General features: G+C 44.0%; 1 protein-coding gene across 2 annotated transcripts in view; it reads right to left on the bottom strand.

Moving 5' to 3' along the window:
- The window catches only part of LOC138663456 (oocyte zinc finger protein XlCOF7.1-like), a 61,862-nt gene that overhangs the window by 4,952 nt on the left and 33,257 nt on the right, over positions 1-23,653 (bottom strand). For both annotated transcript variants that reach the window (XM_069749666.1, XM_069749667.1), the window contains exons 2-6: positions 15,411-15,559; positions 15,102-15,281; positions 14,896-15,019; positions 14,717-14,814; positions 13,284-13,374 (exon numbers count right to left, since the gene is read on the bottom strand). In XM_069749666.1, coding sequence (XP_069605767.1) covers positions 13,284-13,374; positions 14,717-14,814; positions 14,896-15,019; positions 15,102-15,125 — 337 coding nt within the window. In that variant the 5' untranslated portion in view covers positions 15,126-15,281; positions 15,411-15,559. The remainder of the gene's footprint in view (positions 1-13,283; positions 13,375-14,716; positions 14,815-14,895; positions 15,020-15,101; positions 15,282-15,410; positions 15,560-23,653) is intronic.

The following is a 23,653-nucleotide window of genomic DNA, read 5'->3' as shown; positions in this document are numbered from 1 at the left end:
TAGCCTATACCAGCAGCCAGGGGTTAAACATCAGCAGCGTTACTCGCAATATAGAGCGGTGATATGGTTAGATCTCACCCAGTTCCCGGAAAGGCTGTACCATATCCAAGCAAGGTTCAAAGCGCTTTCAGAAATAAGGGAGCGGGTGGTGAGCTTCTATAGCGTCTCCCGACGCGTTTCATCCTATCTTCATGGATTCATCAGGGGAGTGTAAGCAGTGGCAAGAGCTGCGTTACCTGGTCCCCAACTGTGTCTTTTACAAATAGTCCGCAAACCGGAAGTACGTCAGACGCTGAAACCAGCTGGCGCCTGCGCGCCTCTTCAGCTGGAACGCATATGTGGAGCGCACGATAGTGCGCCTGCGTGTAAAGTTGACAGGTCAGCAGGCACAGAAGATCAGCTGACCGCCGACCCATTCATCGTGCCCAGAATGCATAGCCGCCTTTGTATAGCGCATATACCAGAGCGCCAATAATGCGGCTATGTATGACATACCGGGCTGAGCAAATAAACAACACACCACACTCCTGTCCTAACGATGTACAGGTGAGAATATGGAATGTCGCCTATTTATAAGTAGTCCCTAAGAAAAAAACTCTAACAAAGCAAATCTATAGGACTAATCCCCTGTCTGTATATTTTACTTGAGACCACAGAAAAGTCCCCATGGAGATAGATAAAGGGGCATAACCTGTGGTCTACCCTGTAGTTATAAAACTAAACCATAACCCATATGATTCTAGAAAAAATACATACAGACAAGGGGATAGGGGAAAAAATGTTGGTGAACGTAAACAACCAAAATTTCCATAGACTCCTGACGGCATGATTCAGGCTCTGCTTCTTTACGAAGATGCAAAAAGAGTGGATACTGAATAGAAAAGACAAAAAACAAAAAACAAAAGACATAGACTATATAAGCCAGAAAATGCATTTTGGATATCAAAAGATTAATTATAGGATCAAAAAAGGCAAATATTGGGTTCAAAAAAAGAGACATGGAACACAAAAGAAAAAGCACTTGGTTGCAAATGTAAAACAAACAAGTGCGAGAAATTACAAAAATAAAACGAAAAAACGAAAAAACTGTGAGAGATACCACCGCCTCAAAAAAGAGAGAGAGACTACACTGCCCCCTAGTACATCCTGGACTAATAAGATACTACCTAACGCGGAGGTTGGCACCCTAAAGACCTGCGCAAATGGCGCCCCCACTCAACGGCGGCTGTCCCTATATATCTGACCCTATGGGACCCTACATTAGATACAGAAATTATGTAAGAGGTGGAACAACTAGTGTAACCAGAGATGAGGGGTAAGGTAGGGTACACACCACTAAAAAGGTATACGAGTGAGATAGTATACGTGTCCCTCTGTGAATCCTACCTATCGTGGAGGTTGGCACCCTAAGAGATCCTGCGCAAGAGGCGCCCCCACTCAACGGTGGCTGTCCCTCAAAACTGACCCTAAAGAGAGAATGGGAAGAGTGGATAGGTTGGAAAGATATCCGAAGGGTGATGGGGGTTATGTATAGAATGGGTTCACAAAAAGCAGCTGTATGACAATTGTTCATTTAAACCATCTGGCCGTACTGTTTTCAAAGTGAAAATCCATCTGCTCTCTTTCTGCAGTATTAGTTTATCCCAATCACCTCCCCTTGTTGGTGGTAAAATCTTATCTATGCCCATGAATTTGATCTTGTCAGGTTCCCCCTGGTGATGTAGGTTCAAATGATTGGCGACTGGTCTGTCCCTTTTGTTGACTATGTCACGGACATGTTCACCAATTCGCTTTCGGAATTCCCTTTTCGTTTTGCCCACATATTCCATACCACATTCACATGTGGCCTTGTAAACAATCCCTCTGGTGCTGCAGTTTATAAAATGTCGAATGGGGTATGTAATCCCCGCAATAGTACCAGAGAAAGAAATTCCAGGCTGTACAGATTTGCAGGCCTTACACCTACCACACTTATAGCAACCCTTAGTCTGACTTGACAAAAAGTGAGTTTTTGGAGCCGCCTGATAATGGCTGTGAACCAGCCTATCACCCAACGACCTACCCCTCCTGAATGTAATTTGAGGAGAAGAGGAAAGCTGATCTTTAATGTCATTGTCCATCATGAGTATGGGCCAGTGTCTCTGGAGAATGTTCCTGACATCTCTGGCACCGTTTGAAAATCTAGTGATGAAACGAATAGTGGGGTCATCTTCCTCTTTCGGTTTTGGGGTTAACAAATCCCTTCTCTCTCTCCTGATTGATTCTTTATATGCTTTATTCAGGACATGTTCCGGATACCCCCTTTCTAGAAATCTGGTGCGTAGATCGTTTGCCTGTTCTTGGAAGGAGGACACACTTGAGCAATTCCTCCTCATTCTCAAGTATTGACCTTTGGGTATACCCCTCTTGAGTGGGACAGGATGGTTACTTTCCCATCTCAAGAGGGAGTTGGTTGCTGTACTCTTCCTATGTGTGCTAGTCATGATGGCTCCATTGGTGTCTTTAGCAATACATATGTCCAGAAAGGCCAATTTAGAGGGATTGGCTTCAAAAGTGAAGTGCAGACCAATGCAATTTTGGTTTAGACTGTCAACAAATTGGCCAAAGTCAATGATGTTACCCTTCCAGATGACCAGAATGTCGTCTATGTATCTAAGCCATAGAACAATTCTGTCATCTGGGTATGAGGAAGAATCAGCAAACACAATTGTCTCCTCCCACCAGCCCAGGAGCAAATTTGCATACGAGGGCGCACAAGGGCTGCCCATCGCAGTGCCCCTGAGCTGGTGGTAGATTTTTTTATCAAAGGAGAAAACGTTTCTTGTAAGACAAAAATTCAAGGCTTTCATTACAAACTCATTGTGTTTGGTGAACATTAATAACCACCCTTTGTTTCCTATCACTGAGCCAGATCTTAACCCACTTACACATATCTACCCCTATCCCCATTATTCTCACTTTATGTATCATCCTTTTGTGTGGCACCGTATCAAAAGCTTTTGAAAAGTCCATATACACTACATCCACTGGGTTCCCTTGGTCCAGTCCGGAACTTACCTCTTCATAGAAATTGATCAGATTAGTCTGACATGAACGGTCCCTAGTAAACCCATGGTGATACTGGGCCATGAGGTTATTCCTCTTCAGACACTCCACTATAGCATCCCTTAGAATGCCCTCCAGGATTTTACCCACAGTAGAGGTTAAGCTTACTGGCCTATAATTTCCGAGTTCAGTTTTTGTCCCCTTTTTGAATATTGGCACCACATTTGCTATACGCCAGTCCTGTGGTACAGACCCTGTTATTATGGAGTCTTTAAAGATTACAGATAATGGTCTATCAATGACTGTACTTAATTCCTGCAATACTCGGGGGTGGATCCCATCCGGGCCCGGAGATTTGTCAATTTTAGTGATTTTTAGCCGCCGCCGCACTTCCTGCTGGGTTAAGCAGGTGACATTTAATGGGGAATTTTTATCACTAGTCATTTTGTCTGCCATGGGATTTTCTTGTGTAAATACTGATGAAAAAAAGTCATTTAGCATATTGGCTTTTTCCTCATCCTCATCGATCATTTCACCCAGACTATTTTTAAGGGGGCCAACACTATCATTTTTTAGTTTCTTACTATTTACGTAGTTAAAGAATATTTTGGGATTATTTTTACTACTTTTATTAGTAGTGTTGAGCATTCCGATACCGCAAGTATCGGGTATCGGCCGATATTTGCGGTATCGGAATTCCGATACCGAGTTCCGATATTTTTGTGATATCGGGAATCGGTATCGGGAGTAAGATTTATGTGTAAAATAAAGAATAAAAATAAAAAATATTGAAATACTTACCCTCTGACGCGCCCTGGTTGTCACCGCTGCAACCGCCATGCTTTCCTTGGTAGAATGAGCGCTTGAAGGACCTTTCGATGACGTTGCGGCTTGTGATTGGTCGCGGTAGCGTCATGTGACCGCTCACGCGACCAATCACAAGCCGCGACGTCATCAAAAGTCATTAACGCGCTCATTCCTAAGAATGAGCGCGTTAAGGACCTTCGATGACGTTGCGGCTTGTGATTGGTCGCGTGAGCGGTCACATGACGCTACCGCGACCAATCACAAGCCGCGACATCATCGAAAGGTCCTTCAAGCACTCATTCTTAGGAAGAAAGGCTCCCGGTTACAACCAGGGCGTGTCCGAGGGTGAGTATAGCAATATTTTTTATTTTTATTCTTTATTTTACACATGAATATGGATCCCAGGGCCTGAAGGAGAGTTTCCTCTCCTTCAGACCCTGGGAACCATTACAGGATACCTTACGATATTTGTGTCCCATTGACTTGTATTGGTATCGGATATCGGTATCGGCGATATCCGATATTTTTCGGATATCGGCCGATACCATCCGATACCGATACTTTCAAATATCGGACGGTATCGCTCAACACTATTTATTAGTAATAATAAACCAAAAATCTATGAAAATGAACAAATGAAAGTCAGACATTGCTTTTCAACCATGTTTCCACAGAATTAAAAAAAAAATAAAACTCATGAAATAGGCCTGGACAGAAATGATGGTACCCTTAACTTAACCGCTTCGTGACCGTCAACGGTAGATAAACATCGGCGCTGCACAAAGCCCTGCTAGCGCCGACGTTTATCTACCGTTTGTCTACGGTCGGCAGTTTTGTGCTCATTGGGAACCCCACGTACCTTATAACGACTCCAGAGCACAAAGCTTACTGTGACCCCCGACCTCATCGAGATCTGATTGATTCAGGTCCTGATGATGTCAGCATCACACCAGCCAATGAGACAAATCACTAGGAAAGTTTGTTGTAACAACGAACTTCCCCGGGCGACCTGCCTCATAAAAACGCTGTTTCTCCTCAGATCTCCTGTCAGCGAGAGATTAGAGGAGAAACAGTGTTACAAGAGCTGCTAGCAACAGCTGTGTCAGTCAGTGATCTTATTATAAAGTAAAAAAAAAAAACAGATAAGACAGGTTAGGGTTAGTGCTATAGTAAGGGTTAGTGTTGGGGCTAAAGTTAGGGTTACTGATAGGGTTAGGCTAATGAAATAAGGCTTTTCTCAGTTGACTCGACAATAATTTGGTCATGTCAGTCACATCACGTCAGAGTTTTCTATTACCTTGCTAGAGCATATTGTCCTAGAAACAAATTCATATATGTCCCAATTCATCAGCCAGAATCCACGATTCTATTTTGCTAGGTCAAATTTATGGACACCAACTAATGTCCTAGAAATGAAAACTTTTTTAGGACTTACATTCGCTATGGGGCTTGTTAAAAAAACGAGCATTCGGTCCTATTGGTCCAACCGCCCTGTCCAAGCCACCCCAATGTTTTCTGCTGTTCTTCCTAGGACCCGTTATGAAATGCTCATGTGATTTTGGCATTTGAACGACAACAGTCAATACCTGCCCAGAAATACCCCAGAACATAACAGACTATTCAAAATCAGACCCATCATCGAAGACTTGACAGAAAGTTCTTAAAGCTCTACACCCCAACAGAAAACATTTCCATTGATGAGTCCCTTGTAAAATTCGAAGGAAGACTGCACCCCAAGCAATTTATTCCTTCTAACAGGGCAAGGTTCGGAATAAAGCTCTATAACATGTGCGAGAGTTCAACCGGATACACAACAGCTTTTCGCATTTATGAGGGGAAAGATAGTCAAGTAAACCCACCAGGATGCCCTACTTATCTGGGGACATCTGGAAAAAACATTTTTAACTCCATTTTTTATAAAAAAAAAGGCTACTATCTGTATGTTGACAACTTCTAAACCAGCATACCCCTATTTAAAAGATTGGTTGAACAGAACATGGGAGCTTGTGTGACTATTCACAAAAACGGTCAGGGGTTTCCACAATCATTGGTCAATGAAATAGTCTGAAAGGGGCAGTCAGGGGCTTTACGTAATGGAGAGCTGCTTGCCCTTAAGTTTACAGATAAAAAATATATTTTTATCCTGAGCTCAATCCACACAGATGCCACGAGGGCCACTGCAGATCAACAGCGATTCACTACTCCAAAACCTGTGTCTGTCAACTAATGATGATCGAATATACTCGTTGCTCGTGTTTTCCAGAGCACACTCGGGTGGTCTCCGAGAATTTGTTAGTGTTCGGAGATTTAGTTTTCATTGCTGCAGCTGAATGATTTACAGCTACTAGACAGCTTGATTACATGTGGGGATTCCATAGCAACCAGCCAACCCCCACATGTACTCAGGCTGGCTACTAGCTGTAAATTATTCAGCTGCTGCGATGAAAACTAAACCTCCGAACACTAACAAATACTCGGAGATCACCAGAGCGTGCTCAGGAAAACCCGAGCAACGAGGGGTGTGTGGACCGTGTTCTACAGCCATACCAGGTATCAAGAAAATCATATACCTGGTATAAAAAGTTAGTCATTTATTTGTTTCAGGTGGCCACATATAATTATTTTATGCTATGCAAAAAAGCTGGAAATGCAGATACTTTCCTTGATTATCAGGAAAATGTCATTGAAAATCTTGTTTTTGAAAATTTTGTCCCCGCCAATCCTTTAGAATGTGAGGATGTCAAAAGACTCACTGAAGGACATTTTATTGCACTCATTCCAGCAACTGAAACAAGAAAGATCCCCCAGAGAAGATGTCGTGTATGTTCCAAGAGAGGAATGAGGCATGATACCCGCTATTATTGCCCACAATGCCCATCATTGCCGGCCTTATGCCTCCATGACTGATTTATAATCTTCCACAAAGAACCACGTTTTTAATCTGTTTTGACATTCAAGCATTTGGTTTATTTAGTGACAGACACATTTGAGTAGAGCCGGCTTAACAATTTCCGGGGGCACTATATGTTTCTGAAAATCATCCATGTAGTGTAAAAGGTCACTACATCCATAGATGAATTCCCAGTGGGGTGTCATTTCCAAAATGGGAGATTCTGTTGTTCTGGCACGTAGCGAATCTCCAAAATGCCTTACCAGCAGAATCCCCCTGAAGTGACCCCATTTTGGAAATGACACCCTTCTGGGAATTGGAAATGACACCCCTCTGCGAATTCATCTATGGGTGTAGTGACCATTTACCCATCTACCTATTTTCCAATGTAAAATCTGGGATTAAGACATTTTAGTGGTAAAAATGTAATTATTTTGTATTCACTTCCCAATGGTATATTTTTCTATGGAACAGCTGTGGTGTCAGTATGCTCACTGCACCACTAGAAGAATTCATTCAGGGAAGTATTTAGTAAAATGCAGTCACTTTTGGGGCTTATGATGTTCTGGTACCTCAGGAGCTCTGACAATGTCACATGTCACCCATAAACAATTCCAGCAAAATCTGCTCTCCAATATGGCGCTCCTTCCCTTCCGAGCTCTGCCATGCGCCTAAACAGTGGTTTACCCCTGGTGCTCAGGAAGGATATAATGGAACTAGAGAGAGTACAATGGAGGGCAACAAAATTAATAAAGGGGATGGGAGAACTACAATACCCAGATAGATTAGCGAAATTAGGATTATTTAGTCTAGAAAAAAGACGACTGAGGGGCGATCTAATAACCATGTATAAGTATATAAGGGGACAATACAAATATCTCGCTGAGGATCGGTTTATACCAAGGAAGGTGACGGGCACAAGGGGGCATTCTTTGCGTTTGGAGGAGAGAAGGTTTTTCCACCAACATAGAAGAGGATTCTTTACTGTTAGGGCAGTGAGAATCTGGAATTGCTTGCCTGAGGAGGTGGTGATGGCGAACTCAGTCGAGGGGTTCAAGAGAGGCCTGGATGTCTTCCTGGAGCAGAACAATATTGTATCATACAATTATTAGGTTCTGTAGAAGGACGTAGATCTGGGGATTTATTATGATGGAATATAGGCTGGACTGGATGGACAAATGTCTTTTTTCGGCCTTACTAACTATGTTACTATGTTACTATCCAAACCACACTATGTTACTATATGGGGTGTCAGCATAGTCGGGACAAATTGCTCAACAACGTTCTCCTGTTACCCTTTGGAAAAAAATGAGGGCAAAAACATAATTTTTTGTGGAAAAAATATATTTTATTTTCACGGCTCTACGTAATTAACTTCTGTGAAGCACTTGGAGGTTCAAAGTGCCCAACACACATCTAGGTAAGTTCCTTGGGGGGTCTAGTTTCCAAAATGCGGTCACTTGTTGGGGATTTCCACTGTTTAGACATGTCAGGGTCTCTGATATTGTGACATGTCACCCACAAACAATTCCAGAAAAATCTGCTCTCCAATATGGCGCTCCTTCCCTTCCAAACTCTGCCATGCGCCCAAACAGTAGTATTCCCCCCCATATGGGGTATCGGTGTGCTCAGGAGAAATTTCACAACAAATTGTATGGAACAATTTCTTTTGTTACCCTTATGAAAATGCAAAACATAGAGCTAAAAAGATTAGTGAAAAACGTTTTGTTTTTTTTATTTCCACAACTCTACGTTATTAACTTCTGTGAAGCACCTGTGGGTTCGGGTTCAAGGTGCTCAATACAAATCTGGATAAGGTCCCTAAGGGGTTAATTTCCAAAATGGTGTCACTTGTGGGGTGTTTCCACTGTTTAGGCACATCAGGGGCTCTCAAGACGCGACATGTCAACCGCTAATTATTCCAACATATTTTACATTCAAAAAGTCTAATGGCACGCCTTCTATTCTGAGCCTTGCCGTGCACCAAACAGTAGATTTCCCCCACATATGGAGTATCGGCATGTTCAGGAGAAATTGCAGAACAAAATGTATGGTCCACTTTCTCCTGTTCCCTGTGAGAAAGTAAAAAAAATGACGTCTGAAGGAAAATTTTTGTGAAAGAAAAGTAAATGTTTATTTTTTCCTTACACATTCCATTCATTGCTGTGAAGCACCTGAAGGGTTAATACACTTTTTGAATGTGGTTTTGAGCACCTTGAGGGGTGCAGTTTTTAGAATTGTGTCTCTTCTGGGTATTTTCCGTCAGTTTGACCCCCCCCCAAACTCACTTCAAATGTGATGTGCTCCCTAAAAAAATGGTTTTGTAAATTTTATTGTAAAAATGAAAAAAATCGCTGGTCAACTTTCAACCCTTATAACTTCCTAATATCCCTCCTGGCCCTTACTTCATCCTTTGGATTCACTCAGTGGTCCTCCACAGCCACCCACACAGACGAACATACGCTAGACCTCATCTCCTGAGACAACCCTTTCCTTCGCTTCCTCTGGTCCATGTTGAGTGTGATACACACCATGTCACCAAACAGCACAGTGAGTATCTGTAGCCCTATATACCGGCCACTCACTGATTCTAAGACTGTAAACCTCTCTGATGCAAGTTAGTGGACACACCCCGATTTAACATGTCCCTTTTGTCACATTATTTTCAGGGGTACCATCATTTCTGTCCAGGCCTATTTCATGAGTTTTATTTATTTTTTTTTAATTCTGTGGAAGCATGGCTGAAATGCAATGTCTGACTTTCATTTGTTCATTTTCATAGATTTTTTATGCATTATTACTTTTGTCAGATTCAAGTTATTTCTGTGACCATTGTGGGTTTTTCTGTCATTAAACGAGGTGTACCAACAATTTTGACCACATATGTACAGATGATAACCCTCAGTGAATTAATTTATAAAATGGAATCACTTTATGGGGATTTTGACTATTCTAGTTTTGTGTCATTAAGGCTAGGGTCACATTGCGTTAGTGCAATCCGTTTAGCTCTAGCGCTAGCGGATTGCGCTAACGCAATGTTTTTAAAGGGTCGCGTTTCGGGGTCGCGTTAACGTCCCCGCTCTCGCAGATCCCCGATCTGCGAGAGCGGGGAACGGACCTTGGGCGCGCCGCGGACGCTGCAAGCAGCGTCCGAGGCGCGCTACAAAAGACCGGTGCGTCGCTAGCGCGTGCCGAAAATGACACGCGCTAGCAATGCGCTGGTACATTGCGGGCAATGGGAGCGCTAACGGACGCGTTGCATGGCGTTAATTTCGCCGTGCAACGCTGTCCGTTAGCGCTCTGACCAAAACGCAATGTGACCCCAGCCTTAGTCATATTAGGGCTTCTGCATATGGTGTGTCCAATCTCATCTGGGATCTGTTCCTGCTGTCCAGCTGGAGTAATCTGCTCCCTACTTCAGCCAATTGGAAAGTACCACACCCTACTAAAGCTCAAAGCACATGGCCAGAATCTGCCAGAATCAGCGTTGTTCTCCTCTGGTTCAGTCCTCTGTGCTCAACTTGCGGCTTGTGTATTTGTTTCCTGTTGTGACCGTGGCCCGTTTACTGACTACTCGTGTGTCTTCTGATTCTGTATTCTGTCCTTCTGGTTGTGACCCAGCTACCTGACTATTGTTCTTGCCATTTAATACCACAGAATAGCAGGTAACACCATGGTCCAAGCCTAGGGGTCCCAGTGTAAGTCCAGATCCATGTAATGGTGTTAAAGGGCGATGAGCAAGGCGATCCTTGGGATATGGAAAGCAGAGAAGATAGTGCCAAGCATGTTCATGGTGGAGATCTTTTGAGCTGCCAGTTGACCACGAACAGTGCTCCCAATACATTGTGTCTGCAAACTATTCCAGCTAGATCTGCAGTCAAACAGGTAAATGGCGCTCCTTCCCTTCTGAACACGGCCATGTGCCCAGAGAGTAGTGTACAATCGTATGTAGGGTATTGTGAGAAGCTGGAAAACAATTTGTAAGATCCATTTGTTTTCTATTATCCTTTGTGAATAATTCCAAAGTTGTCACCACATAAAGTGACACACGTCAGATTGTAAAAATGGTCAAGTAAATAAGGCAGCACACTGCAGCGCTAAAACATGCAAACAAGAAACACGAAAATTGAACTGCATTACTGCACTAGAAATATGAAAATGAGAGCGTTTAGCGCATAAAAATGGCCAATTTTATGTGTGCCTGGTAGCCACTTTACGGCATCTCTCTTATACCAGGTCCTACACTTGCCTTTCCTCGATGAGAATAAACGTCTCCATCTGAATGGGTACCTGTGAAACCTCTTCTTAGACTAAAATTCTCTCTCTCTGTGGAGGGGTATTGGACCTGCTGTAATTAAAACACCTGTGGCTAGGAGGCGGAGTGCTCGATCAGAAGGCTAAAGAATACATTTCAAAAACCTGACCGTCACATCCAAACATAGACTAAGTGTGAACAGGTGCTGAACCTAGAGTTGCCAACTCGTATACAGTCAAGTAAATAAGGCAGCACACTGCAGCGCTAAAACATGCAAACAAGAAACACGAAAATTGAACTGCATTACTGCACTAGAAATATGAAAATAAGAGCGTTTAGCGCATAAAAATGGCCAAGTGTAGGACCTGGTATAAGAGAGATGCCGTAAAGTGGCTACCAGGTACACAGAAAATTGGCCATTTTTATGCGCTAAACGCTCTCATTTTCATATTTCTAGTGCAGTAATGCAGTTCAATTTTCGTGTTTCTTGTTTGCATGTTTTAGCGCTGCAGTGTGCTGCCTTATTTACTTGACTGTATACGAGTTGGCAACTCTAGGTTCAGCACCTGTTCACACTTAGTCTATGTTTGGATGTGACGTCAGGTTTTTGAAATGTATTCTTTAGCCTTCTGATCGAGCACTCCGCCTCCTAGCCACAGGTGTTTTAATTACAGCAGGTCCAATACCCCTCCACAGAGAGAGAGAATTTTAGTCTAAGAAGAGGTTTCACAGGTACCCATTCAGATGGAGACGTTTATTCTCATCGAGGAAAGGCAAGTGTAGGACCTGGTATAAGAGAGATGCTGTAAAGTGGCTACCAGGTACACATAAAATTGGCCATTTTTATGCGCTAAACGCTCTCATTTTCATATTTCTAGTGCAGTAATGCAGTTCAATTTTCGTGTTTCTTGTTTGCATGTTTTAGCGCTGCAGTGTGCTGCCTTATTTACTTGACTGTATACGAGTTGGCAACTCTAGGTTCAGCACCTGTTCACACTTAGTCTATGTTTGGATGTGACGTCAGGTTTTTGAAATGTATTCTTTAGCCTTCTGATCGAGCACTCCGCCTCCTAGCCACAGGTGTTTTAATTACAGCAGGTCCAATACCCCTCCACAGAGAGAGAGAATTTTAGTCTAAGAAGAGGTTTCACAGGTACCCATTCAGATGGAGACGTTTATTCTCATTGAGGAAAGGCAAGTGTAGGACCTGGTATAAGAGAGATGCCGTAAAGTGGCTACCAGGTACACATAAAATTGGCCATTTTTATGCGCTAAACGCTCTCATTTTCATATTTCTAGTGCAGTAATGCAGTTCAATTTTCATGTTTCTTGTTTGCATGTTTTAGCGCTGCAGTGTGCTGCCTTATTTACTTGACTGTATACGAGTTGGCAACTCTAGGTTCAGCACCTGTTCACACTTAGTCTATGTTTGGATGTGACGGTCAGGTTTTTGAAATAGATTGTAAAAATGGGGCCTGATTAAGAACACAAAACTGGAAGAGGTTAAATCAGAGGATTCTGGACACTACTGTAATCAAAAACTGACTATAGACAATAACATCTACTGAAATGCTCAATCTGAACAGTCTCCATCAGTAATAAATGAGCAGCTAGTGGTGAAACCTCTCTGGGGTAATTAGAGCACGGGGCTCGGTGACTTCACAATCTAAACTATCGGAAGCTCCAATATTTTCTGTCAGATGAGTTTCAAGAAGAAATATTACACATTTAAAGAGAACTGCATATAATAGTGCAGAGCGGAGATGTCTTAAAGGGAACCTGTCAGCAGGATTGTGCTCAGTGGCTACAGACACTGTCAGGTCGGTGCCGTTATACTGATTACACTGATACCTGGTGATGAAATCCGTCTTGTGGTTGTTGTTTAATCTGTATTTGTAGTTTTCAGCTAATGAGATTCGCGTGCTTCGTGGCGGGGCTGTGGGCGGAGCTCTATGTGGTGCTCTGATTACATATTCATCTGTATTGGCTTATGACAGGTCACTGATCCCTCACTACAGGGGTTGACAGCCCCTCTGCCTTTGGATAGGAGACCATGTAGCATGACGCAGGGTCCCGATCGCTGCCATAGAGACCCGATGTAGTCATGACAACATCCGGGTCTCCAGACCTGAGAGGCTTCCTGTCATGCGCAGTGATGATCAAGAAGTCTCTCAGATCAGTGTATAGAAGTGATCAGCATGCACAAAATGATTGTCCTATAGTGGGACACAGTGTAAAACTAAGAATGAATTAAAAAATACCAAGAGCCCGTATATTACTACTCACCTGGGTAGCCATATGTAGGAATCTCCTCTTCACACCGCTCATCCCCCCTCACATATGTCTCTGTAGTATTAATATGGGTCAGATCTTCACCCTGAAACAAATATTGTAAAAATCACCGACAGATGGAGAAGTCCAATCTATGATCAGCTCTATTCCTGCCATCTCCACCGTTCTTATTAAACAAGTATAAAACATATAATACTGGTGGATAAAACAAGACTGAGCACAAGACCTTCACCGGCATCTATAGATCACCCACACGGGGCAAAAGGGGTACTCGGTACCAGGTCTGTCAGTTCGCAGGGGGAATGTCACGGTGGCGACCTGGTCCGTGGCCCACAGGTGTCCGTATAAATGGGGAAAGGTCTTTAAAGTGGAAAAGAGTTTATGTTCATAACGCCACCTGTGGTATTCGGTCAGGGTGACCAACGCTGCTATAAGGGGTCCGCTGGGGTGATGTTATGGCGGCTAGATGGTATACCTTCCCACAGGTGAAGTGTTTCCCCAGTGCTTCCCGGTATGTGGTTGGAAGATGGTGAATGGTGCATTAAAGAGCGAGGACACAGGTTTTCAGTCTCTTACCTGGTTTACTGAAGACTTCAGGGGTCCGCAGTCTAGAGCACCAGATCACAGGGCAGGCAGAGTCCGGCCGGTTTGGAGGCAAGTCCAGAGTCCCCTTATCCAGGTGGAAATCAGTAGCCTTCCCTTGCGCTGTAATGGTGTAGTCCCTTACTGCATTAGCTTCAAATAAGGTCCTCACAGATGTAATGTCTCTCTCTCTGTCCCCCGTGGTTGGATAGGCTAAAACCTGTATGACTGGTGGCTTGATGCATTTTACAGGGACTCTAGCATGCCCTGGCCTCTGAGGGGTACCACCATGCCTCATGGGTGTGGGTCGGACAAGTAATGTGGAATTAGTTGTCCTGCCTGTCTCTGGAGTAAAGCATAGAGGTCCGTACTCCCTCGGTATTCCGGCTACCGGGATTCTGCGCCTCAGAAGGAGGCAGCCTGTGCAGGGCTGGTCCCCTTCTGGTATCCACTCATTTGCTCTGACTTCCTTCACACTCGCTACAATAAAGTCCTCCTTCAAAGTGTCTGCTTCTGGGAGCTGCAACTCTAAGGGCATGCACAGCTCCGTGGACCTTCTGTCCTCCTCAAACCACTGTCTGGAACTGTCTAACTTTCCCTCCAGTCTACTAGTTACATATCTATATGTGGGGAGTGGCCTAATAAATAGAGCAAAAGCCCACCCTGGTGGCCTGGAGTGTGAATGGTGTTGCATGGTTGTGATACCTGGATGCAGTTATCCTTCTTTGCCTCCAAACGTAATATCACTCTCCCCGATAGGAATGCGACATTACTGTGACGACCAGGACCCTGGGGCGCCGTATCTAGACATCATTGAGATCTCCTGACACCTTCTCTCCATCTACCTGATGATCCTGAGGAACATTGAGATCTTCTTGGTTACAGTCCTGTGGAGGAAGAGGACTGGGACATCTCTCTGGTGTTGTCCTCTTACTGGACAGAACTGGAGGAAACATACAGGGACTGAATTCATTCTTTACATACAGATAATTATAGGCTGTATGTATTTAGTCCTGTCTATTACCTGGAGATGTGAGGGGCTGGGGAACCTCCATTATGATGTTCTTGTACAGATCTCTGTGTCCTTCTAAATACTCCCACTCCTCCATGGAGACATAGACAGCGACATCCTGACACCTTATAGGAACCTGACACATATAATGATACCGTCATCCCCCGATCCCTTCATAGTGTTACTGTATAATGTCCCAGCATTCCCAGCAGTGTCACCTCTCCAGTCAGCAGCTCAATCATCTTGTAGGTGAGTTCTAGGATCTTCTGGTCATTGATGTCCTCATGGATCAGGGGGTGAGGTGGAGGCCCCGTGATTGGGCTCAGTGGTCTTCCCCATCCCTCAGACACAGGGTCCTGACAGCGATCACTAGAGGTCTTCTTCACCACTGTGTAATCCTGGTAATGGAGAGACACATTAATAAATCTCACTACAGACATTTCCATAGTCCTCACCTCTCCAGTTCTGTCCATCTGTTATTCCCATAGATAAGAATGATGTAATGTGGCGTCATCAGAATCTCTCACCTCTCCAGTACCCGGAAGAGGATCTCTAGGGTGAGGTGTAATATCCTCTCCGCCATCTTGTCTCTGTCCATATCCATCTTTGATGGGCAAATCAGAAAAATGTTCTTTTGTAGAAGAGCTTCACTGAGAGGATCCGATATTGTAGAGACCTGAATGAGAAGATGAGCCGATGTAACATCATAAGAATCCTGTGTAATAATACAATTACTGGAGATAATGAGGGAAACATATGAGGAGATTTATTACTTTACAGTGTTTAGTTTCCTTCTTTACATCTACTAATAAATCCTATATATTTAGGCCACAGACAACAAGCAGTTTCCTCCTCAGAGTCGGCAGCTGAATACGTTTCTCATAGACTCATCTTCCATAACGCTAATTCTCGTCTCATTTACCGACCCTGGAATCGGCATTAGCAATACTGCAGGAGATATTCATTACACGCATCATGAGAAATAACTACTTCATGATGAAGACGACATCTTCATCTTCTACTACGGCTCTAGAAACAGATTTGGCCAGAGTCGGTCACTGACTCCATCACCACTGGCTGTCTATATGAAAGTTTCCCGTCTTCGGCTACTTTCACACATCCATTCCACTCCGTCAGGTATAATCCGGCGGCAGAACAGATTCCTGGATCAGGCGAAAATAGTGGAAAAACCGATGCCACGGATCAATTTTTCTGTCGGATCCAGATACTCACCTTCCGGCGGCCCCCGCAGCCTTCCCGATCGTCATGATGCATAGGCAGCATCAATAGTAAAAAGAGAGAGAGAACGAGAGAGAGAGAGAGAGAGAGAACAGGGCGGAAGCCCGACTCCGGATACCGTCATGTGACATATCTGGTGCCCATTGTAAGAAAAGCTGGACGGCGCCCATTCCGGCGCCGTCAGGTTTTTCACTGGAACAAAAAAACGTTCCTCTGTACGTTGTGTCCGGCCGCTGGACCGTCAATTTTTGTCGGATCCGGTGAAAAACGGATGAAACGGAAGTCTATCCGATGCAATGCGGCGCTAATACAAGTCTATGGGAAACAAAACGTGAATTTTTCAGAATATTTTCCCATGGTAGAGTTCATATGCTACATTCCCCTGCATTCCATTCATTCCCCAGTTTTTACAACCAGGAACAACAGCTGCATTAGCAGGCTCTGGTTGTAATTGTATTTAACCCCTTCAGATGGATTTACAGCGTGGGACATGACTGTACGCCGGAGAGGTATGTATATTGTTGCTTTTTTATTTTATTTTTTTTACAGAACGAGGGTCTTCAGGTGGACTACGCGTATAATAAAGATTTTTAAATCCCATGTGTGTATTTATTTCATTAAAATACTTTATTAATAATTTGTGTGTGTATTATTAACCCTTTACTACTATTAGATTAATAATGGATAGGTGTCTTATTGACATCTCTCCATTATTAACCAGGCTTAATGTCACCTTACAATAGCAAGGCGACATTAACCCTTTATTACCCCATATCCCACCGCTACAGGGGAGTAGGAAGAGAGAAGCTAAGTGCCAGAATAGGCGCATCTTCCAGATGTGCCTTTTCTGGGGTGGCTGGGGGCAGATGTTTTTAGCCAAGGGGAGCCAATAACCATGGTCCCTCTCTAGGCTATTAATATCTGCCCTCAGTCACTGGCTTTCCCACGCTGGTGGAGAAAATTGCGCGGGAGCCCACGCCAGTTTTTTACGTGATTTAACACTTTATTTTAACACCTAGAGCCATCAAATTTTGCACACAGACACTTCTAACATTAGTAGTAAGGAATATGTAAAAAAATAAAGGATCTGAAATGGTTTACTCTATGTAACCATGTCTCATATCCTGTCGGGTTTGACAAGGAGATAGCAAAAGCCGGCAATTGAATTACCGTCTTTTCTGCTATCTAGCTCTGAAATATATATATGTGACTGTATACTGCATATACTCAAGTATAAGCCGAGATTTTAAGCCCATTTTTGGGGGCTGAAAGTCCCCCTATCGGCTTATACTCGAGTCATACCCAGGGGTCGTCAGGGGAGGGGGAGCGGCGGCTGTCTAATTATACTCAACTGCTCCTGGCGTGGTACCTGCAGATCCCTGGCTCACCGGCGCCCCAGCTTCTTGCTGTACTGAGCGGTCACATGGTACCGCTCATTACAGTAATGAATATGCGGCTCCACCTCCCATAGGGGTAAATATCTTTATGGAGCATCTTATGGGGCCATAGTCAACATATGTGCAGCATTATATTGGGCAAATGTGTCTATGGAGCATCTTATGGGACCATTATTAACCTTTATGCAGCATTATATGGGGCATATTATAATATGGAGCATCTTATGGGGCCATCATGAACTGTATGGAGCATTATAGGGGGCTCCTGATTCAATATGGATATTCAAAAACACTTAACCTACACTTTTTTTTTATTTGGTCTGTAAAAAATAGAATTTATTTTCATACGCTAAGTGTGACGCCAGTCTTACCAGGATGTGCTCAGAAGAGTATTAGATCTGCTGGAGTGCCCTGTGCTCACAGCAGGTTGCCTGTGAGTCACAAGACAGAATAAAAGTGAGTGTGAACTTGGTCAAGTTATTTGACCAAGAAATTATTCAGGAAAACCATGTATGGGCTTTTATTTTTTAAACGGACTGCAGTGGGGCCGATCCGTTTCCTCCAGCCCAGAACTTATAAGTGGTCCATGGCCACAGAGTCTGTAGGAAAGAATAAAACCCTGCAGGAGAGTTTGGGTGTGTCAGTGTTGAGCTTGCTGGCAGACAGAGCAGTCGGTCTGCAGAGCCTTCTCTGTGTGAGACAACACAGGGCCAAACGGAGCCAAAAGGTCTGGCACCTGCATGCAGAGTCGTGTGGTCGCTCACGGCATCCGAACCCTGACTGTCTTTTGTTTTCCCGGCTGCGATCCGGAGGATACAGCCTGCTGTGCATTGTGTGAGTTTTCTTTTTGGACATTAAACACGTTTTTGTTTTGAACTTCATTGGGTCACTGCTAGTGTTGAGCAATCCGATAATGTAAGTATCGTGCATCGGCCGATATTTGCTGTATCGGAATTCCAATACCGAGTTCCGATACTTTTGTGATATCGGAATTGGAAGTTCCTATAGTGCAATTATGCACTATAATGAAGTGTGGGCGGTGCGTGGGTGGAGACTGCGTGTGTTTGCAGGCGGTGTCTGTGCGTGACCGTGGGGCTCTGTGCGTGTGTGCTGGGGCTCTGTGCGTGTGTGCCAGGGGTCTCTGCCTGTGTGCAGGCATCGTCCAATGGAACTACAAGTCCCATCGGATGATGCCTGCTACACTGACAGTGATTGAAACATTAGCCAATGATAGGACAGTAGTAGTCCCATCATCCGGCTAATGTGTTGAATGAAAAAAAAAAATACTCCATACATACTCCATACTACATACATACTATATACATACTACATGCATACTACATACATACATACTACATACATACTACATACATACATACCACATACAGTACATTACATACAATACATACATATGGACATACAGTACATTAAACATAGAGTACATACTCACCATCTCTTGTCACTTTGTTCCTCGAAGCCAGTGTCAACCTGTAAAAAAGATTAAAATAACAAACAACCAATATACTCACTGTCCGCAGAAATCCACGAGTATCCCACGACGATCTCCCGTGGAGAGCAGCAGCATCAGCTGATGCGACCGCTCTCCAGGGGCTCCAGAAACACAATGATGGGAGGAAGGTATCCTTCCGCACTGTATTCCTCCGCCGCTGTAAAAAAAAAATAGTCCCTAGTCTCACTTGAAGCATTGCTGGGTGAGAAATTTTCCCACGCAGCAATTGCCATAAAATGACACTTTGAACTTTAGTAACCTCAGTGATGCACTGCAGGAGCCATTGTCTCCTGTCACTGTGTCACTGAGGGTCCTATAGAGCAGTGACATCACCCGATGTCACTGTTCTATAGGGGAGATCGTCGTGGGACACTCGTTATTAATTGGACTACGGTGGACAGGTAGTATACGGTTTATTATTTTACGTTTTTTGCAGGTGCTAAAGTATGGTGAAATGAAGAATATTAAAATACTTTTTCGTAATGTGTGCTTGTTTTATTAACCCTTTCTTACTATAGGATTAATAATGGATAGGCGTCTTATTGACGCCGCTCCGTTATTAACCCGGCTTAATGTCACCTTACAATAGCAAGGTGACATTAACCCCTTATTACCCCATATCCCACCGCTACACGGGAGTGGGAAGAGAGGGGCTAAGTGCCGGAATTGGCGCATGTTACAGATGCACCATTTCTGGGGCGGCTGCAGACTGGTATTTGTAGCCGGGGGGGGCAATATCCATGGCCCCTCTCTAGGCTATTAATATCAGCCCGCAGCTGTCTGCGTAGCCTTTCAGGTTATAAAATATAGGGGGACCCCACATCATTTTTTGTGGGGTCCCCCTATTTTAATAGCCAGTAAAGACTATTGTTGTGATTTGGTAATTCAGTACCACAATGGACATAGAAGTCAGAGCACATACAGTGACCTGACAAAACCCAAAAACATAGAACGAGCTCTGAGACGTGGAAACTCTGCTGACCGCAATCCCTAATCCTCTCCAACAACACTAGAGGCAGCCGTGGATTGCGCCTAACGCTCCCTATGCAACTCGGCACAGCCTGAGAAACTAGCTAGCCTGAAGATAGAAAATAAGCCTACCTTGCCTCAGAGAAATACCCCAAAGGAAAAGGCAGCCCCCACATATAATGACTGTGAGTTAAGATGAAAAGACAAACGTAGAGATGAAATAGATTTAGCAAAGTGAGGCCCGACTTTCTGAACAGAGCGAGGATAGGAAAGGTAACTTTGCGGTCAACACAAAACCCTACAAACAACCACGCAAAGGGGGCAAAAAGACCCTCCGTACCGACTAACGGCACGGAGGTACACCCTCTGCGTCCCAGAGCTTCCAGCAAGCAAGAAAAACCAAATAAACAAGCTGGACAGAAAAAAACAGCAAACAAAATAACAAAAGCGGAACTTAGCTATGCAGAGCAGCAGGCCACAGGAACGATCCAGGAGGAAGCAAGTCCTATACTAGAACATTGACTGGAGGCCAGGATCAAAGCACTAGGTGGAGTTAAATAGAGCAGCACCTAACAACTTCACCACATCACCTGAGGAAGGAAACTCAGAAGCCGCAGTACCACTTTCCTCCACCAACGGAAGCACATAGAGAGAATCAGCCGAAGTACCACTTGTGACCACAGGAGGGAGCTCTGCCACAGAATTCACAACAGACTATGCAGACAGCTGCGGGCTGATATTCATAGCAGGCTACAAATATTGGCCCTCGGCCGTCGGCTTTCCCCCTCTGACGCAGAAAATTGCGTGTGTTTTTTCCAGAAAACACATACAGATGAACGGTTTTTCTGTCTGGCGAAAAAACGCACAGCGACGGATCCAGCAAAAAACGGATGAAACAGATGTGAAATGATGAATCCGGCCTCCGAATCCGTTTTTTCATGCATAATTTCATTCAAATCATGCACATTTTCCGTTTATTTATTTCCAAAAACTGCATCAAAGCCGCGCAAAAAACGGAACGAAAACTGCATCAAAAACTGCACTAAAAACTGCATCAAAAACCGCACCAAAAACCAGCATCAAAACCTGCACCAAAAACAGCATCAAAAACAGCATCAAAAACCTGCAGTAAAAACTGCACCAAAACTGCATCAAAATCCGCAGGTTTTGATGCGGTTTTTGGTGCTGTTTTGATGCAGTTTTTGATGCAGTTTTTGGTGCGGCTTTTGATGCTGTTTTTGATGCAGTTTTTGGTGCAGGTTTTGATGCTGGTTTTTGGTGCGGTTTTTGATGCTGTTTTTGATGCACTTTTTGGTGCAGTTTTTGATGCACTTTTTGGTGCAGTTTTTGGTGCGATTTTTAATGCTGTTTTTGATGCATTTTTTGGTGCAGTTTTTGGTGCAGTTTTGATGCAGTTTTTGGAAATAAATAAATGGAAAATGTGCATGATTTCAATGGAAACATGCATGAAAAAATGGATTCGGAGACCGAATTCATCATTTCACATCTCAGTTTCATCCGTTTTTTGCTGGATCCGTCGCTGTGCGTTTTTTCGCTGGATAGAAAAATCGTTCCTCTGTACGTGTTTTCTGTCTGGCGAAAACAGCTTTTTTGACGAATCCTGCAAAAGACGGATGAAACGTGTGGCCATCAGACGCAATCCGGCACTTATACAACTCTATAAGAAAAAAACGGGTCTGGCAGAAAAAAACAGATCCGGTGGAAAAAATGGATCCGTTGGAAAAGATGGATCCAGTGGAAAAAAATGGATCCGGGGGGAAAAAAGGATCCGTTGTTTTCAAAACTCGCCGGATTGTGCCTGACGGCAAAAACCTGATGTGTGAAAGCAGCCAGGTATATGAATAGATACATCTATGTATCTATAGATATATCTATCTATAAATATATCTGTAGATAGATATATCCATAGATATATAACAGAAAGGCCGATGTTTCTAAGGCTACTTTCACACTTGCGTTTTTAGCAATCCGTCGCAATCCGTCGTTTTGGGAAAAAAACTGATCCTGCAAATGTGCTCGCAGGATGTGTTTTTTACCCAGAGACTTGTATTATAGACGGCTCGTGACGGATGGCCACACGTCATGTCCGTCGTGCAACGGATCCGTCGTGTTTTGGCGGACCGTCGGCACGAAAAAAATGTTCAAGTGCACGTTTTTTTGTCCGTCATGTCCGCCCCCTATATTTAATAGCCAGAAAGGCTACACAGATAGCTGTGGGCTGATATTCATAGCCTAGAGAGGGGCCATGGATATTGCCCCCCCCCTTCGCTACAAATACCAGTCCGCAGCCGCCCCAGAAATGGCGCATCTGTAAAATGCGCCAATTCCGGCACTTAGCCCCTCTCTTCCCACTCCCATGTAGCTGTGGGATATGGGGTTATAAGGGGGTTAATATCACCTTGCTATTGTAAGGTGACATTAAGCCGGGTTAATAACGGAGAGGCGTCAGTAAGACACCTAATCATTATTAATCCTATAGTAATAAAGGGTTAATAAAACAAGCACACATTCGGAAAAAAGTATTTTAACATTCTTCATTTAACCATGCTTACCATACTTCAGCGCCTGCAAAAAACGTAAAATAATAAACCGTATACTACCTGTCCGCCGAAGTCCAATTAATAATGAGTGTCCCACGACGATCTCCCCTATAGAACAGTGACATCGGGTGATGTCACTGCTCTATAGGACCCTCAGTGACACACTCACAGGTGACAATGGCTCCTGCAGTGCATCACTGAGATTACTATAGTTCAAAGTGTCACTTTATGGCAATTGCTGCATGGGAAAATTTCTCACACAGCAATGCCAAAAGTGAGACTAGGGACAATTTTTGTTTACAGCGGCAGAGGAATACAGTGCGGACAGTGATTATATTGGTTGTTTGTTATTTTAATCTTTTTTACAGGTTGACACTGGCTTCGGGGAACAAAGTGACAAGTAAAGGTGAGTATGAACTCTATGTTTAATGTGCTGTATGTCCATATGTATGTATTGTATGTCATGTATGAATGTATTGTATGTAGTATGTATGTATGTATGTATGGAGTATGTATGGAGTATGTATGTAGTATGTATGGAGTATGTATGTATTTGTTTTTTTTTCTTCATTCAACACATTAGCCGGATGATGGGACTACTACTGTCCCATCATTGGCTAATGTGTCAATCACGGTTAGTGTAGCAGGCATCGTCTGATGGGACTTGTAGTCCCATCGGACGATGCCTGCAGAGCCCCAGCACGCCGCACAGACCCCAGAGAGCCCCGGCAGGCCCGCATACAGCCCCGGCAGGCCACATAGAGCCCTGGTAGGCCCGCACAGAGCCCCGGCAGGCACGTACAAATCCCAGCAGGCCCGCACAGACGCCGCCCGCACAGACAGACACTCACAGTGTCCGCCCACACTCTACCCCCCCTCCGGAACAGCATATAGAAGGACAGAAAGGGCTTATTTACGTTCCGATATTTGTGTCCCATTGACTTGCATTGGTATCGGGTATCGGTATCGGTGATATCCAATATTTTTTCTGGATATCGGAAGGTATCGCTCAACACTAGTCACTGCCTCTCACTGCACAGCAAGGACACCGCTGCACCACATATGGTTGGAGAATACGGGCAGTGTGAACTGAG

Source organism: Ranitomeya imitator, chromosome 2 (genome assembly GCF_032444005.1).
Source record: "Ranitomeya imitator isolate aRanImi1 chromosome 2, aRanImi1.pri, whole genome shotgun sequence".
Classification (NCBI taxonomy): Eukaryota; Metazoa; Chordata; class Amphibia; order Anura; family Dendrobatidae; genus Ranitomeya; species Ranitomeya imitator.
This window is presented reverse-complemented; position numbering and strand designations above follow the sequence as displayed.